This window comes from Martes martes, assembly GCF_963455335.1.
Source record: "Martes martes genome assembly, chromosome: 12".
NCBI classification, from domain to species: Eukaryota; Metazoa; Chordata; class Mammalia; order Carnivora; family Mustelidae; genus Martes; species Martes martes.
This window is the reverse complement of record NC_137900.1, coordinates 81,238,794-81,256,120: the sequence shown is the minus strand read 5'-3', so window position 1 is coordinate 81,256,120 and position 17,327 is coordinate 81,238,794. Positions and strand designations below refer to the sequence as shown.

The 17,327-nt window shown below is 44.6% G+C and overlaps 1 protein-coding gene across 1 annotated transcript in view; it reads left to right on the top strand.

Moving 5' to 3' along the window:
* BRINP1 (BMP/retinoic acid inducible neural specific 1) overlaps positions 1-17,327 on the top strand; it is a gene marked incomplete at both ends in the record, with an annotated part of 123,696 nt that overhangs the window by 58,252 nt on the left and 48,117 nt on the right. Inside the window, 3 exons of the mRNA XM_080819376.1 lie at positions 518-708; positions 8,076-8,245; positions 11,319-11,424. Of these exons, the coding sequence (XP_080675502.1) occupies positions 518-708; positions 8,076-8,245; positions 11,319-11,424 (467 nt within the window). The remainder of the gene's footprint in view (positions 1-517; positions 709-8,075; positions 8,246-11,318; positions 11,425-17,327) is intronic.

Here is a 17,327-nt window from a genome sequence, read left to right as displayed (position 1 = left end):
AATTGTCCTAGAGCGTGTCTCAACTCGCTTCCTGCTCTAGGTCTTCCCCGCTGTGAGCAGCCTTCCCCTGGCCCCTCTCTTTCTCCCTCCCTCCCTTCCATCCTTCCGTCCACTCGTTTGTGGACTCATTCGGGTGGCATTGTTTGGAGTCCTACCACGTAACAGGTATCAGAGAAGATCCCGTCCCTGTGGTCTCGTTCACAGTCTGGTGAGAGAGAGGGATAAGCAACCAGGCAACGGTGACTTTTGTATCCTGATGCTCTGTCCGCAGCGTGAGAACGTGACTATGTCTGTCTGGCTCTCCACAGCGTCCTGGTGATGCGACCTGCGCGATACATTATCTGTCGGCTGAAGAGAATGGAGGGCTCCAGATCTCAGTATCACCCGACAAATATTAAAAATAATCGTTGTCACTCTCTCACCTACAGGAGCGAGGCCTGGGTGGGGTAACCGTGTAGACTCTGCCTTGGGGGTAGAAGTGGTAAATAGAGGCATCTTGCTCCTCTCTCCTACCCAGGGAGTTTGCCCGTTGGAAGGTGAGGAACACAGCCATCGAGAGGAGAGACCTGGTCCGCCATCCGGTGCCCCTCATGCCAGAGTTTCAGAGGAGCATCCGCCTGCTTGGCAGGAGACCTACCACGCAGCAGTTCATCGACACCATCATCAAAAAGTACGGCACCCACCTCCTCATCTCGGCCACCTTGGGAGGTAGGTTGGCAGCTGCCAGGCCAGAGCCTTGTGCCCCTGGGCCCGAGGGGAGGGTGGGGTCTCCTAGGATCAAAACCAGACTAACATCTCTTCGGCGGGACGTCACTGAGAAGCAGCTATCGCCAGAGAAGCCACCTCGTCTTGGTGGCTGTGTTCACGTCAGAACCCTTGATTCCTTTCTCTGGGGACCGTCCAACATGAGTTTGCTAACTTCTGTGGAAGTACTAACTTCTGGACCTTCACCTTGGAATTAGCTCAGTTTGTCAGGGGTGCCTCCTCTGATTATTGGATTAGTTCCTTTGGAATGCGTTCTAATCTGGGGAAATAATGAAGCTTCAGATACTGTTTAGAGAATTGCCTTTGTTTATTTAAGTCTGCTTGAGGGACTGATAATTTGAGGTTATCATTTTACAAGGAGGGTGTTGTTTGTATCTTCTGTGGGCTTGGAGGAGGTTAATAGGAAAGCGGACTAATTGCTCCATCCTGCTTAGCCTTACCCATCCCTCCCCATCACGTCCAACCAATCTCTAAGGGAGTAAGGAGAGCAGGAGAGGCTAAAAGGGAGGATATAAATTTTTTGAAAGGGGGGATATGGTACAAACGAGCATATTTTGATGCTTCTGGTTCTTGCCTACATGCAACATTTTACATTATGAGCTACAATCCCTTGGACATCAGTTTTCTGCCACAGGGACCAGGGCCACTGAATTTTGAGACAGGCTTTTCGCTGGTGGAGCTCAGCATCTCACGCTCAGAGAGCTGCTAGGTTGCATGTAGATTTGGCCCTTGCCAATTAAACAAGACTGATGTCTTGGCAGAGGCAAGGCAGGTGGACGGAGGTGTGATCATCGCATTCTATCTTCTCCTTCAGAGGAGGGCTGAGCGTCGTGGGGGAAGCAACATTTTAGTTCAGCAGGAGTCGGCCAGGCACCAGGAAGGTGGCTGCGCTTTCGAGGCTGAGCACGCAGTGTACACTTGGAGGAAGCCCAGATTAGGAATTTGATGACGTGGGGAATGTCGGGGGAGAAGCTGGCTGGGCAAACTCATCCATCTGCACAATAAGAAAAGCCGGTGTTTATTATTTGCCAGCAGTAGGGCTCCCCCGTTGCCGGTAGTCCTTAAAATCGGCAAGTGTCTTCCGGATATTTCCATTGTCTAGCTAAGGAAGCTGGGAGCTAAGAGAGAGGAATGGCTAGCAAGTGACAAAGCTAAAGGTTTCCTTTGTTTCTGTTTTTTGTTCTATTTATTTAAACTAAAAACAAACAAAGCACAGTTTATCCTAAGTTTTTAACTTTGGGTTTTCTGTCCACAAAGTCTGCATCTTTCTTTCTTTTTTTTTTTTTTTTGACTCAACATCAGTTATCTCTTTAACCAGCTCATTCACCAACCCCCTGCCCCACCCATTCCAAAATCAACCCACCAGTGTGTATTTGTCACCTGTTGCTTGTCAAATACTAAGTTTAGTAGGATTTTGAATGTTAGAATGTGTAGTACACATTCTATTCTATTGTAAAGTGAAGACGAAATCGCTTCGTCGTTGAGCGTTTCATTCACCTGTACCCCTTTCTCTTTGAACTTCTCCACATCCCCTTTCACTTGAATTAAGAAGAAAGAAAGAAAAGAAAAGAAAAATATAATGCGACCGATTCAGTCCTTCATTTAGAAGGTGCATTCTGGTGCTCGCTTCGGCAGCACATATACTAAAATTGGAATGATACAGAGAAGATTAGCATGGCCCCTGCACAAGGATGACACTCAAATTCGTGAAGCGTTCCATATTAAAAAAAAAAAAAAGAAGAAGAAGAAGGTGCATTCTGTCCGAGTCCCTGGAAATCCCAACTAACAAAGCCCTTTCTTCGGCTGTGAAATATATTTTTAATTTCTCCAAGGCGGAGTGGTGAATTATTCACAGAGCCTTGTTCCTCTTCTGTTTTTATAGCACAACATTTTAAAATATGCAGAACTTTGGACTGAGTTCCAGTGTTGGACAGCAGGCCCTAAATGCTCCCTCAGTCGTCAGCCTGGAGGAGTGGGGAGCAGGAAGGGGAAGAGATGCACTGTTGATTGAACACAAATGTGCCAGACACACCCTGCATGCGGTCCTTCTGACGTCCTGTTTCCACTCACTCATTCATGGAACAATGGTTCTTGAGGGCCTCCTCTTGCAAGGGGGGAGGGGTCAGTTATCGTGAATACAAGAGCAGGCTCTGGAGTTCACCTGCCTTGGTTCCAGTCCTGTCTCCTGATCCACGCCAGTTTGGGGACACCTACTTGAAGCCTTGGTTTCCTCTTGTATAAATAGACCTTCATATTATGAAATTAAATAAAAGAGTCATTAAGTGCGCTGAGCACAGTGTTGGGCACCAAACAAATTGTGGCTATGGTTGGTGGTGTTTTATTATTCTTACCATAAGTATTTGTAATTACCTGGGGGTAAGGAACTTGCGGATTTGGGATTCAAGCCCATTCCTACCACTTACTAGGTGAATAGGAGACATTGAGAGACTCACTTTTTGCCTGGATATCCATTTTTCTCCCTAAATGCAAGAAGGTGCAGAACATGTTGTTCTGTGTAATTTTTCCTAAGACGAACACCGTGTTCATTTAGAAGAAATGCTCTGATAAGCTGTTCGAGGTGTCAGGTGAGTTCCTAAGGGCATGCTCAAACAACAAAAGATGATCTTAAGCTGTCCCATGGAGGACATGTACATGCCTTTATTTGGCTCCTGTGGGAGAGGTAAGAGGAAGGAAAGGCAGTAGGAGGGCTGACCCATGCCCACACCATGGGCTCCTCAAGTTTTTGGTGAAATGGATTGAACTCATAATGGACTTGCTATGCATGATTTTTCTCACGGGAGGTGGTAAAGGGAAGATTCGGGGGTCTAGAATGACACAGGAATACGAGGATAGCAGTTTCCCTCCATCCCTGAGAAGGAAACACCTTGGAGCCGGGTGTCTGTGTGATACGCATGGTCGAGTTGGCATGCGTGGGACTGTACGCCTCCCCCCGCAGACAGATGTGCACAGACGCCTCCCTAGATAGACCTGGATGTGAGTTCATCTGTGTGCAGACATACATACGCCCACAGTCCACATGTGCATACACAAGGGACTCCTGCATATAGAAAAGATGCCCAGTATATGTATATCTGTGAGGTTGCACATGTGTATGAATGTGTGTGAGTTACATGAATGTCTTTTTATGCACGAGAGCTTATGTTTTTGTGCTTATGTGTACTTTTGTGTGTCTACTCATTGTTCCCCACCCTGCATTTTGGGAAAACTGCCCTGGGCTAAGAAAGGAACGAAGTCACAGAAACTCAGAAGGGAGTGGGGAAGGATGCCCCAGGGGACCCCAAATCCGGACATTCTCCTCTCCCACACAGCAGCAGTATCCCCTCTACACTCACAAGGTACAGTGCTCGGCTGCCATCTCATCCCCATCCCCTGTGCGTCTGAGTCCCACTTTGTCCCCCTCTGAAAGAGGTGGTGCAGAGAGAGAGAGAGAGAGAGAGAGGCAAATTCCCTGGAGGACAGAGAGATGGAAGAAAGGCCTATGTGGGGTGAAGAGGCAATTTGCAGGAATGCCCAAATGGGAAAGCAACTCTAAACAGAACATTCTCTTAATAAACAAGAAATTAAGTCTTAATAATGCAGCAAGAAGCCCATTAACCCCTCTTGATCTAAGGCTTGCTTCTGCCAGTTTTCAGTCCAAAGGGAGCTGTGCCTTTTCCACCTTTTCTTCTGTGGGTCCCATGGAGAGCCAGCGCTGACACTTGGAATATTTATTTCCTCTGCTTCCTGGCTCTTACTTCTAGTACATTCACATATCGAATCATTTGCCCCTCCGCTAGCCATTCAGTTGTCTATCCATCCATCCATCCATCCATCCATTCATGCATCCCACGATAACTGAACGTCCCTTCTTCGGACCTAGGTGAGGCCATCAGGAATATTACAAACAAATCCACAGAGTCCTTATTCCACCGGGCCACCACCCACCCTCCTGGAATTCATTGTCTAACTGCACACAGAGTCCTTTCTAAGCCAAACGTATTCAGGTCACTGTGCATTCTGAAGGACGGAAGATCACGTCCTCCCGCGTTACCAATGAGACTTCACGGGGAAAGGGCAAACATGAGTGTCTTACTCTGAACTCAGGTCTAGGCATGTGGGAACCAAAGGTTAATTTTGATGATGATGAAGCTTCTCATGGGGGAGATTTCAGTTAGTGCTTGAAGCAGATGTGTCACTCTGTGAACACTGTAGACTCGGTTGAATTCCATATATATTCATTCATCCACAAATAACTCTGATCATCCGCAAATGACATGACAGTGGAATAAGGAAGGCCACTTACCTCCTCCCGGAGCTCACAGTGATTTTCCTCTAGCGAGGGAAATAGCGAGGCTATTAAGTAAGCAATCACCAGGAAATGTGGGGGCGGGGGGAGAGGCATTGGAGAAATGAAAGAGACAGGGACCACATGGTTAGAGCCCTCATCTAGTTTAAGTAAAGAGTGGGGGATTCCGGGAAGGCTTCCCGGAGGAGGTGTTGTCTTAGGTGACATCTGAGGGAGGAGTAAAAGTTAGCCAGGAAGGGGGAGGGGGAGAAAGAAAGAAAAGAAGAATCCCTACCATGAGAAAACAGGACACACTTGTGCAGGATCGGGCTTACCTGGAGAGAGTGGTGAGGGATGCCGCTGGAGGGACCAGAGCATCAGGACCTTGGAGTCCACATTCCCAGCAGGAAGGCAGGCACACTTCTTCCAGGCTACATTCCACTGTCTGTATCCTTCTCCCTTTGCTCTCTGTCTGGTATACGGAAATGGTCCCCTCGCATCCCTGTCTCCCTGTGCCAGCATTGTCCACTAGAAATATAAGCGTGAGCCACACATGACATTTTAGATTTTCTCACAACCACATCTTTAAAAGCAAAAAGAAAGGGATGAATATATTTTATTCAAATAACATATCCCCAACGTGGGCATTTCCACTTGTAATCAGTAGAATACACTTAATGAAGGATTTTATATAATTTTTTGTGTTTTCAGATGTTGGAAATTTACCATGTAGTTTACACCTATGGCGCGTCTCCGTTTGGAGAGCCACGTATCGAGGGCACGAGAGCCACACTTGACGGGTGGCTCTCATATAGGACAACATACTTGTAGCCACTCAGCGACTCTAAAACAGGGACAGTATGTTACTCAATTGTCACCCCAGTGCCTGCCAAACTACTCAATGCGTGCGTGCTGAGCTAAATTGAATGGACAAGATAGAGAGTCATAAGAGGAAGTTGATTGAATCTCTCTTGGGGTGAGGTCACGGTTGGGGAAGCTCACCAGAAAAATGATGGCTCACTGGGTTCTGAAGAGTGTATAGGAGTATGCCAGGTCAAGGACAGAGAAGGAAGGTTAAGAGAAAGTGACAAAAGTTGGATAGGAATTCAACGGTCAGATAGGAGAGGGACAGAATGGCACTCTAAGCAGAGAGAAGCATCTGAGGCTGGCCCAGGGGAGGAAAGTAAGCAAGAATACATCATGGAGACGGAAGGAATGGTTTGGGTGCAACTCATGGCGGGAGGTGGCAGTGAACAGACAGACTGGAGGTTGCATGTGTTAAACTGAACAGCAATGGAACAGAATTCTAGAAGCAGTCATGGAGGGGCCTGAGGCACAAGCATTAGTCTGTGGGTCAGGGCTGTGCGCCCTGCCTAGGATAATCACTGCGCCAGAAAGCAATTTTTTTTTTTTCCTCTTCAACTCAAAAAGTAATCAGCATTCTAAAGAAATTCCAGTGATCTTAGAGATCAGACTTTTGTCCTGAGAAAGTATTGACAGCGTTGTTCTCTGATTATCCTATTTTCTTGGGTTGAGTAGACAGAAGGATAACTCTCATATAAATGCTATTTTACATTAATCAAGTAATGGTCATTGACGTTCCCATGTGCATGGCAGGCGGCGTTCAGGTACTTTCTGCAGTTGGCTAATGTAATCCCATGACAGCCCTGCCCCCCTGGTTTTCACCTGGAGAAGTGGAAGGGTGGGGAGGGTGAGTGACCGTCCACGCGGCTGGTGCCGACCAGGCAGTCCTGCTGCAGAGACTGCTTTTGACCAGGACTTGAAACGAGTTTCGTGATGACCGTGAACCGGACCCTGTTGTAGGAATTTGACCAGTACCCATTAATTTATTCTTCTGAATCGCTCTGTGGAGGAGGTGCCATTCTTCCCCTAATTTTGTTAACAAATAAACTGAGGAACCGGGAGGTCAAGAAACATCTCAAGTTCACAGTGAATAGAAGGTGAAACCAGACACATACTGGTCACATCTGTTTATTAGGCATTTCCGGATCCCCCTTTCTGAAGTTCTGATGAAACATCTTATTTCAAATGAAAGGGATCAGAAGGTAGTACTATTAGTAATCTGTGCACCTGTTACAAAGGAAAACTTAATGGAATAAAATATACGAGTCTGTGCGTTCATCTCGCGCTCTGTTTCTCCACCCCGCCTTCTCCTTCTCCCTCTCTCATCTCCCTCCCTATACGTGACCTTCTTGCCACGTTCTGTCCCTGCCAGATGCAGCTTCCTGTCTGTACATTGTGCTTGCAGAGCCACAGTGCCTGGCTCTTGTAGGTAATGAGAATATTCATTGATTGAACTAAAAAAAAAAACAAAAAAACAAAAAAACACTGATGTATTAACTATTTCCTATCTACTATATCCAGGCACTGGGCTTTGTGCACGGAATAGGGCACTGGTCAGTGTAGATGGTGCCTGACCTCACTCCTCTGACAATTGAGCTTTTGCTCTCTTTTAGGCATCCAGTTTTCCCTCTTGTCTATCCATATGTGTCTTTAAAGAATGTCTTCTCTTTCCCTACCTCATCGATCTGCCTCTTCAGCCAACCATCCATGTATCTGTCCATGCATCTGTCTGTCTAGGAGGGGATGCAGCAGGAGAAAGAGAGAAAGGGGAAGAGGAAAGAAGGAAAGAGTAGGAAAGGGGAGGAACTGGATGAGGAGGAGAAAGCAGGAGGAGGAAAGGAGTATCCAGGGCAAAACCATCATTTTACAGAAGGCGACGCTAAGTCTCAAGGAGGGGAGATGGGTTATGTTGTAGATGATGTTGGTGAGAACCACGTGGTGGGCTGGTAGAGGTTGAACTTGACAACTGAGAGTCTTTCCATGATCCTTGTCCTCCTAGGGCTTGGTGCTTACAGCCGCTTCTGGACTGTTTCTCTTTCACCATGCTCTTGATTTTCGGAAGTAGAAGGGAATTTGGGCAAGTCTGTTGTCAGCAGCCAGGCCCTGGAACCTTTCCTCCCACCCCAATAGGTTTCCTGAACTTCTTTCCTTTTGCATGCAGGGGAGGAGGCCTTGACCATGTACATGGACAAAAGTCGCCTCGATAGGAAGTCAGGGAATGCCACCCAAAGTGTTGAAGCTCTGCACCAGCTTGCGTCATCCTACTTTGTCGACCGTGATGGCACCATGAGGAGGCTCCATGAGATCCAGATATCAACTGGAGCAATCAAGGTAGGCTTGAGGGTGGACTGGGTGGAAGGTTCTTTTTTTTTCTTTTTTTTTTTAAAGATTTTATTTATTTATTTCACAGACAGAGATCACAAGTAGGCAGAGAGGCAGGCAGAGAGAGAGGGAGAAGCAGGCTCCCTGCCGAGCAGAGAGCCCGATGCGGGGCTCGATCCCAGGACCCTGGGATCATGACCTGAGCTGAAGGCAGAGGCTTTAACCCACTGAGCCACCCAGGCGCCCCTGGGTGGAAGGTTCTTAAGACAACGATACCGCACATGGGTATTCTGAGACCCGAGGGGCCGATGTGGTCCCTGTCTTCACACCCATGGAGCTGACACTAACCGTGCCCCCTGCCAGCCGCTCTGACTGAGGTGGTCAAAGGCCCTGTAAGATCATGAGCACTGCCATCAGGGTGACCACTTGTACTGCTCCGGCAGCCCTGGCTATGGTCATGGTGTAATTGTCAACAATCCTCTCATTGACTTTTAGGCTCCTTTTCTAGGTCAAAAAAACAAAAACAAAACAAAACAAAACAAAAACCTGAGGCTACGGTGGGTAAATGATTTTTGCTAGGATCTAGAGCTAGCAAGAGGCAGATTACTGATGCTTAAATGAGTAATTTGTTAAACCCTTGTGTTTTCCATCCCATTCCTCACTGCCCCCCATTTTACAGATGGGGAAACTGAGGTCCAAGAGCTAAAGACTTTTTTGTTGTTGTTCAGGGCTAGAAAGCTAGAGTACCCGAACAGGGACCAGAATTCTACCCGCTGGACCAGGCATCAGCTATTTCTGTAATAGAATTTCAGGCTTTGTAGGTCATATGGTCAAGGTTGCCACAACTCAACTCTGCAGCTGTAATACAAAAATCAGCCATGAACAGTGTGCAAACGGGTATGACCGTGTGCCAATTTTTATTTACAAACGAGGGCTGTCACGTGCTGACCCATACTCCTCTGCACCAACACTATCCAATATACCCTTCCAAGACGGTGGACGTGCCCCATATCTGTGGCCAAGACAGCGGCCATTAGTCACACGGGGTTAGGGAGCCCTTGATATGTGGCTACTGAGGACCTAAGTTTTTAAGTTTATTTCATTTTAATTAATTTTCATTTAAATAGCCACATTGAGTCGAGCAGCTCTAGACTTTCGATTCAATGCCTCAGAGCAGAGACATTAAAAAAAAAAGGTTCTATTTTAAATGCAATAAATTCAGGGATTACCTTTCTAAAGAGAACGAGGGAGGAATTTTTGATATAAAGGATTAGTTTTTCTCACGGTTTCAGTGCAGATTTTTTGCATCTCACATTTTCTGAAACCCGATTATACCTGCATTCTACTCCTCAATCTTCGATCTAATTTCTTCTGAATTAAGTACAGACCTACCCTTATATTAAGACTTTGAAAAATATCTCTAGGGAAGAAAGTGTGTGTGTGGCCAGGGGTGGGGGGGGCGGTTAGGGCGGGGGGATTGAGGGAGACACAGGCAGAGGTGTTAGAAATTGACCAAGAGAAGAGAAAAAATGTGGGAGTGAGTTACTGAGAAGAGAAGTAGGAAAGAGAGAAATAAATCAGATTGACAAACAAAGAGCCAGCTTATCCAAGAAGAATCGCCTCTATTGGGGGGGATTATGTTGTTAGGGAACTCGCCACAGAGAGACAGATCTTTATGAAGCCATCAGTGTCGGAGTGAAGCAAAGGCCTGGTTTTCATTATCACCAAATGGTTCTCTACCCCCCCCCCCCGCCGCCCCCTACCCCGGATGGGATGTGGAATTGAGATATTGAAGCTCTGTCAGAAGATAATCTTCTTTTGTGCACCCTGGAAGTGCAGCCTGCCTCCTTACAAGGAATTTCTCAGAGAAATTGCACAGAGACCACTCAAGAAGCCATTCTTAGATCACCACTGTCTTCCATCCTCAGTCTGGGACTTGGATTTTTCTTGCCATTTCTTGACACTACCTCAAGACCCAGCTGGCCAGAATTGTCCCACTGCCAGCTGTGTTTAAGACTAGCAGCTGACCGGAGTGAGGAAGTTCTGCCTGTAGCTTTCTTTCCCAGGATCTCCTTAGCGAAATGAATTGGTAGTTTTGAGTCTCATTCAATAACAACTATGTTAAGATTGTATGCCAAAAAAGAATATATTGCTTAAAAACCAAAACCTAATAATCCTCCTTCTATATACTGTTTCTGAAGTGCTAACCACTCCCCAAAGAGGATCTCTTTACCTACTGAGGTGGGTAAGAGGATTCTGTAGAGGCGAAGTTGAGACTGAGGAGGGGAAAGTTACTGACGCAAAGTTTCCCAGCCGGAGGAGGGCACGTTGGGAGAGTGCTGAGTCCTGGGGCCGTCTTAGAGGCCACACAAGAACCGATGCTGTGCCTTCCCAGTTGGAAGCAGACCTCAAAAGTACCCGATGAACAATCATGTTAAGTCATGGAAAGTCAAGGTGAAAGGGATGAGAAACCTCTTTTCATCCTAAACCATGCTTACTTCAAGGTTATGAAACGTCTTTTAGAAAATGGGAATAACGTCATTGTTCTTACCTAATTATGCATATGTATCCATGACCCGTTCTAGAGGTTTTGGGTAATACAGTGCCCGTGTTTGAACATAAGCCATGTGTCAGGCACATCCGCCCATCATGCCTCGTTGCCCAGCTTTCTTGGAAAGGATTTACTAGCCTCGGGTCACAGAAGCTTAGAGAAGTTGAGTGACTTCCTGAGGTCGCACAGCAAGTTCACAGCCCCCTTAACATTTAACGCAGATTCTCCTGAGTTCCAAGCACATGCTTTTGAAATACGCTGTAATGCTTCAGTTTGTTAATTCGTATCATACTTAGAGTGACCTTGTGACATGAGAGCCAGGGGATGGCTCCAGTCTATGAACTTGATTGCTCTGCTTCCCCGACGTCTGTTTGGTGATAGCCCAGGCGTGGCCGTGGCTATGGCAAGGTGCCATTGGCTCAGGCCACGACACTTTCTCTGCCAGCTCTGCTCCACTGAGGGCTGACTCTGCTGGGCCCTGTCTCACAAGGGCACCTGTCTCACACCTGTCACCCTCCGTGTCCACTGCAGGTCACAGAGACACGCACCGGGCCTCTGGGCTGTAACAGCTATGACAATCTGGACTCTGTGAGTTCCGTCCTTCTGCAAAGCACGGAGAGCAAACTGCACCTTCAAGGTAGGATGCCCTTGGAAATTGGGGACCAGAGACGGTAGAGGGGAAGGAGACACTGGGGATTTTGAGGAGGCACGATGTGGAGGGAGAATGGAGAAGAAGAAGAAAGAGAAACCGATAAAAACTAAGGATATGGAAATGAAGACAGGATATGATGCCTTTTTAAAATTTTAACATATACAGGACATTAAATTCATGGTTATTAATTAGTTTTCAGATATAAAGTATGAAAATGTGAGCTTTATCCGATTATTTTGATGAAAATGTCTAAACAGTGTTATTTATAGATGCTCCAGACCTAATATATATTAAAGTTTCATATCTTACCGTCAGAATTTCCTATATTATTGTGTTTGATTTTCAATGTATTTTGGCAGGTGTTATTTGAATTCTAAGAACTATGGAGCATTTTATAGCATTGTTGGTTCTGCAGAATCTTCTTTCTCCTTATTCGGTAATCATCTGTGGTCTTTAATATATTTATACACACATATGTGTGTGTGTGTGTGTGTGTGTGTGTGTGTGTGTGTGTGCTTTTAGAGTTTACAAATGAGAACACTCAGTGCTGGCTGGGTGTACAGAGACAGACACTCAGGCACTGCTAGCAGGAGCACAACAATTAAGGGATTACCTGGTTGATATATATAAGCATGTATTTTTTTTTAATGTCTTTTTTTCATATCGGGTCCCTGTTAGGTGCTTCCTATATACTCATGACCTGAAGGAAAATAAACTCTTTAAAATAGTCATTTTACCCTTATTAATTCATCATAAAGAAGTGAGGAGATACAGGAGAAAACATACAAAGCTTTGAGTACAAAAAGTGTTATTTTAAAAAGCATAATTTATAATAGCAGCAAAAATGTAAAGATCTGAATTTTCCACATGAGGGGACTGAGCCAATGAGGTAGCTTCCACACAGTATCATATTAGGCAGGTATGAAAATGTTACGTATAAGAATTTCCGAGAATATATGAAAGCGATTTGATCTAGTGTTCATTTAAAAATGGGTAGTTTCTGACCGAATATATGGCATGATCTTAACAATGTGAAAGGATAAGGGAAAATAATATTGCAAGGAAAGATGCAGAGATGTTAAAAGAGGTTACCTTTGGATGGTGAGGTCGTAGATGATCTATTTTAGGCTTCCAGTTCTTTTTCTAACTTTTCTACAATGATCATTTATTAACTTTATAGTTAGAAAAAAAATGGCACGCTTTAACTTTGAGCAGACTAAAAACGTGACCTTCTAGAAAGGTATCTGATAAAGGTGATTCTGAATGTCAGTGGGAGGAAAGTGCAGTTGAGATTGGCAGGTGGAGCTAAGCAGAGCCTAATATGACTTTTATATTCTAGTTCCTTGGCAACCCTTTGATTCATGCTCCTGTTACAGAAGATGGTCGGAAACTGGTGCAGGGAGGGCTTGGTAGTGTCACTTGGGAGCACTGAACGAAAACCCCTCCAGGAATTTTAGGCCAAGAAAGAAGCTTAGTGTTCAAAGAAAACACAACACAACCAAAAACCTCAAACACGCGAGGAATAACCCTGTCCCCTTTAGTGGAGAAAAGAGTGGACGGTGGGTTTGGTAATAACCTGATAAGAAAGTAGTAAGAAAGACCAATCTGCTTTGGGCGTGCCAAGATTTTCAACTTACCAGTTCCTTGTGCTACCTGAGGCGACCTTGTGAAGTGAGAGCAGCCTTTGAGTCCGGAAGTTTGGCTTCTGCCTGTACTTGACAACCCCGCTGTGCATGTTGGCAGTGGAGAGACCTGTGAATTACAATCGGAGTAAATTTAGAAGGGATTAACACAATGTTACCAGGAGGTTATTAAGATCTTAGGGACTTCTAGAGGCTGATTAGCCATGAAACTAATGAAGCTCAAGGTTCAGGACTTCCCCACCTTCTGTGTCCCCAACTTTTTTCATTCTTTTTATTTATTTATTTATTTATTTATTTATTTATTTGACAGAGAGAGATCACAAGTAGACAGAGGCAGGCAGAGAGAGACAGAGGGAAGCAGGCTCCCTGCTGAACAGAGAGCCCGATGCGGGACTCTATCCCAGGACACTGAGATCATGACCTGAGCCGAAGGCAGCGGCTTAACCCACTGAGCCACCCAGGCGCCCAACTTTTTTCATTCTAAATAATTAATTCCACAATTTCTTTTGAGTTCCTTGTCTCAATAAGCAATTACGGTAGAAGCCTCGGTCTTCCAAAACCCAAGTCCACCATTGGGTACATAATTAGAGGTATGTTGTCCACGCAAAAGGGGGTGATATCCTTTTCCTATTCTAGTTTGGTCCAAGCCCACCTGGAGAGCTGGGTCCAAGTCTGGGCACCTAAATTCAAGAGGGGGACTAAGAAGTTGCAGTGCTCCTGAAGAAGCCTGTTGTATGATGAACAGCTCAAGAGAGTTGACTTGGGGCAATAGAATTTGTCTGCAGATACCTCAAGGGCTGTCTTGCAGAAAAGATAGTCAAATTCATTAATGTGGATAAAATGAGCCAAACCTGATCTGCTTGCAGGAAATGATAAGGATCCCAGCTTTCAGCTGGGATGAGATAGATCTCAATTTAAGTTCCGTATAAAAGAGATCTTCCAGTGCACATTCATGCCCAAACCTGCAATGCTCTGCTGAAGTAGGGGGTGACTCTCTGTTATCAGAGAGTTGTAAGTAAATGACATTTGGTAGAAATGGTACAGAGATTTTTTTTTAAGGTCTTATTTATTTTTTTGTCAGAGAGAGAGAGCACAAGCAGGAGGAGTGGCAGGCAGAGGGAGAAGCAGAGGCAGAAGCTCCCTGCTTAGGGAGCCTGATGCAGGGCCTGATCCCAGTACCCTGGGATCATGAACTGAGCCAAGGCAGACGCTTAACCCACTGAGCCACCCAGGTGTCCCTGTTAGGAGATTGTTTAATCGTCATTCCATTGGGTTGGGTAATTGAAGTAGGTGGTCTTAAATCCCTTTTCATTATTGATTCTAGGGTTTTATAAAGACAGTGAATCATCCAACCTTTATAGAGCCTGACCATATACCAAATCCAATACTAAGCCCTGTGCATGAGCACCAATCAGTTCAACTCAATTCATCAAGTATGTATGTATATAGAGATACCTTCAAGAATATCTACGTAGATAGACATATTTTTTAAGACTCCATGTTGGCATTGAATTAGGCATAAGGATATAGTGCTGAGCAAGACGGACACGGTTTGTGTCCCAAGCAAGTATTCACTCTATCATAGAAGATGGTTTTAAACAAATAACAATAGGCATAAGGAACTGTAGTGGAGAAAAATCCTGGGGCTTCCTTGTACCAGACAGTATGGAGACTGAACCTACTAGGGAGTCAGAGAAGATGCATAGGACGAAAACTGAAGGATGAAGAGGCAGGGGTGTGGATATGGAGGCAGACAGGGTTTTCACAAAGGAGCACAGGAGGAAATGAAAATGTCTCAAGAGTTAAAGCAGAGACACCAGTGGTGGGAGAGACCAAACCATCCTTCAGATTCTGGGAGGCCTCTGCATCACATTAATGACTTGAACACTCATTTGAGGGTAATGGGCACTACGGAAGGATTTTTGAAAAGGAGGTAGCATGAAAAGGTTGATATTTCTGGAAGATCACAGTGGCCGTCGTGTGGTCAATTACTTAGACAGGAGTAGGCTGGTGGCAGGTGACCAGTGAGATGGGACTATTGCAGCAATCAAGATGAAATGTCACAGATTCAGACCATGAAGGTAGCAGCTGAGGTTGAGAGAAATGGACCAATTTTAGAGTTACTTAGCAGGCATCATGACCAGAATTTAGTGAGGAAACCATGAAGAATTGGGATAATCTGGTGAACAGAGTGTGGGGATGAGACAGAGAGGAAGGGCAGAGAAATACATGAAATTCAAGGTAATATGCAATATAATAGAGATAATAAAAATAATGCATACCTTTATAGAGATTCAGGAAACGGAATAATTCACTCAGACTGGCTAGGTAGAGGAGTCATAGAAAATAAAGAAAGAAAAAAAAACCTGAGGAAGAATAGCATTCTCTTGGTGGAAGAGAAAACAAAACAAAAGCTTCTTAAATATAAGACAGAAGACTATCTCATGACTTTTGGATCAGCTTGTATTTATTCACTAGGATACAAAAAACGCTAAGTACCAAGAAAATGGTTGATGCATTGAACCACATTAAAATTAAGAATTTCTGTTCATCAGGTGCTGCTATTCATAGAATAAAATTGCAAACTGCAGAGTAGAAGGAAATATTTGTGACATATGCATCTGACAAAGAACCCTTGTGCAAAATATATAAATAACTCCTAAAACCAACAGGAAAGAGGCAGACAATCCAGTAAGACACGAAAATGGGTAAAAGACATGAACAGGCATTTCACAAACAAGACTATTAAAATGGCAGATAAACATTTGAAAAGGTGGATTAACTTTTCTAGTCCTCAGAAAATGTAAATTAAAGCCACAATTCAGTATTCTGACATGGCTATCAGTCTGGTTCAAATGAAAAACAATGACAATATCAAGGAGCGATGGTATGGAAAGGTGGAAACTTAACATGCATTGCTTGTGGGAGAATAAGTACGATCTCTTTGGAAAACTCTTTTTGCCTCAATATGTCCTTGTCCTTTGACCCAGAAATTACAGTTCTTGGGAATGTGCCCAACAGAAATGGGACCTCTGTTCACCAAAAGGGGGGAATGTTCATAGCAGCTTTATTCAAAATAGCCTCCAAATGGAAAGAGCCCCAATTGTCCATCAACAAGAAAATGGATAAATCGATTGTCGTGCATTCATATGATAAGGTACAACACAGAAATGGGAGAAAACAAACTATTTTTCTATGCAACAACATAGAAGTATCTCAAGAACATAACATTGAGTAAAAGAAACCAGACACAAAAGCGTACATGCCGTGATGATCCCATTTCTATGTGGGTCAAAACAGTAAAAACAAATGCACTGTTTTAGAAACTCAGAGGGCCTTAACCTTTGGGGAAGAAGTACAAGAAACTCACAGGAGATGGGAGAGATTTCTGGAGGCCTTTAAAATGTTCCGTTTCTTGATCTGGATGGCAGCACATGGATGTGTTTACTTTGTGAAAATTCATAGTGCTGTACACATATGATTTACAGGTATGCATTTCTGTGTATATAATATGCATCTATTAAACATTTGTTTAATAATGTGCTCCGTCTTGACATCCTCTGCAAGGAGAAGAAATGAATAAGGCAGAGACATAAAAGAGCAGGAGGTGGTCCAGCCCAGCTAGAAGACAGCTGCACAGACTGAGGGCAGATGAGTCAGAAATAATAGTCATAATATTTATCTAGCACTGCCTTAGGTCCTGGGGACTGTGCGAATTTATTTGTATTGTATTTGTATTCATTTGTTGGTTTTTATTTATCTTAGCTTATATTTAATTGTATCATAGAATTACGTTTATTACCTTTTTAAGCCTCACACCGTCCCTCCGAGGAAGGCGTAAATAAATGTCCCTACTTTGTAGGTGAGGACATGGGTGAGAGAGGTCACTCAGTGAGTGATGGAGCTTGACATTTAACCCTTACACTCTGCCTTCAGAGCTTCTCCTTCTCAAAATGCTGGTGTTCTGTCTTCCTTTTTCCTCTCCTAATTCCGCTGAAGGATTCTGGGAAGGGAGGTTTATTTTGGTGAGTTGAGGGTGATGTGAATGACGCTCTAATGGCATTCACCTTGTGGTGTTTCCTCCGCTGTTCGTGAAACAGGGCAGAGGTAGAAGGAAAGAGGAAAAAGGAAAGAGGATTGGAGGACACTAGGAATGAGAACGACAAGATCATAGAAATGATCACAGGCTATTAGTAGTCAAAACAGCAACAGCTAAACTGGTAGTAATAACGCTAATGGCATAAT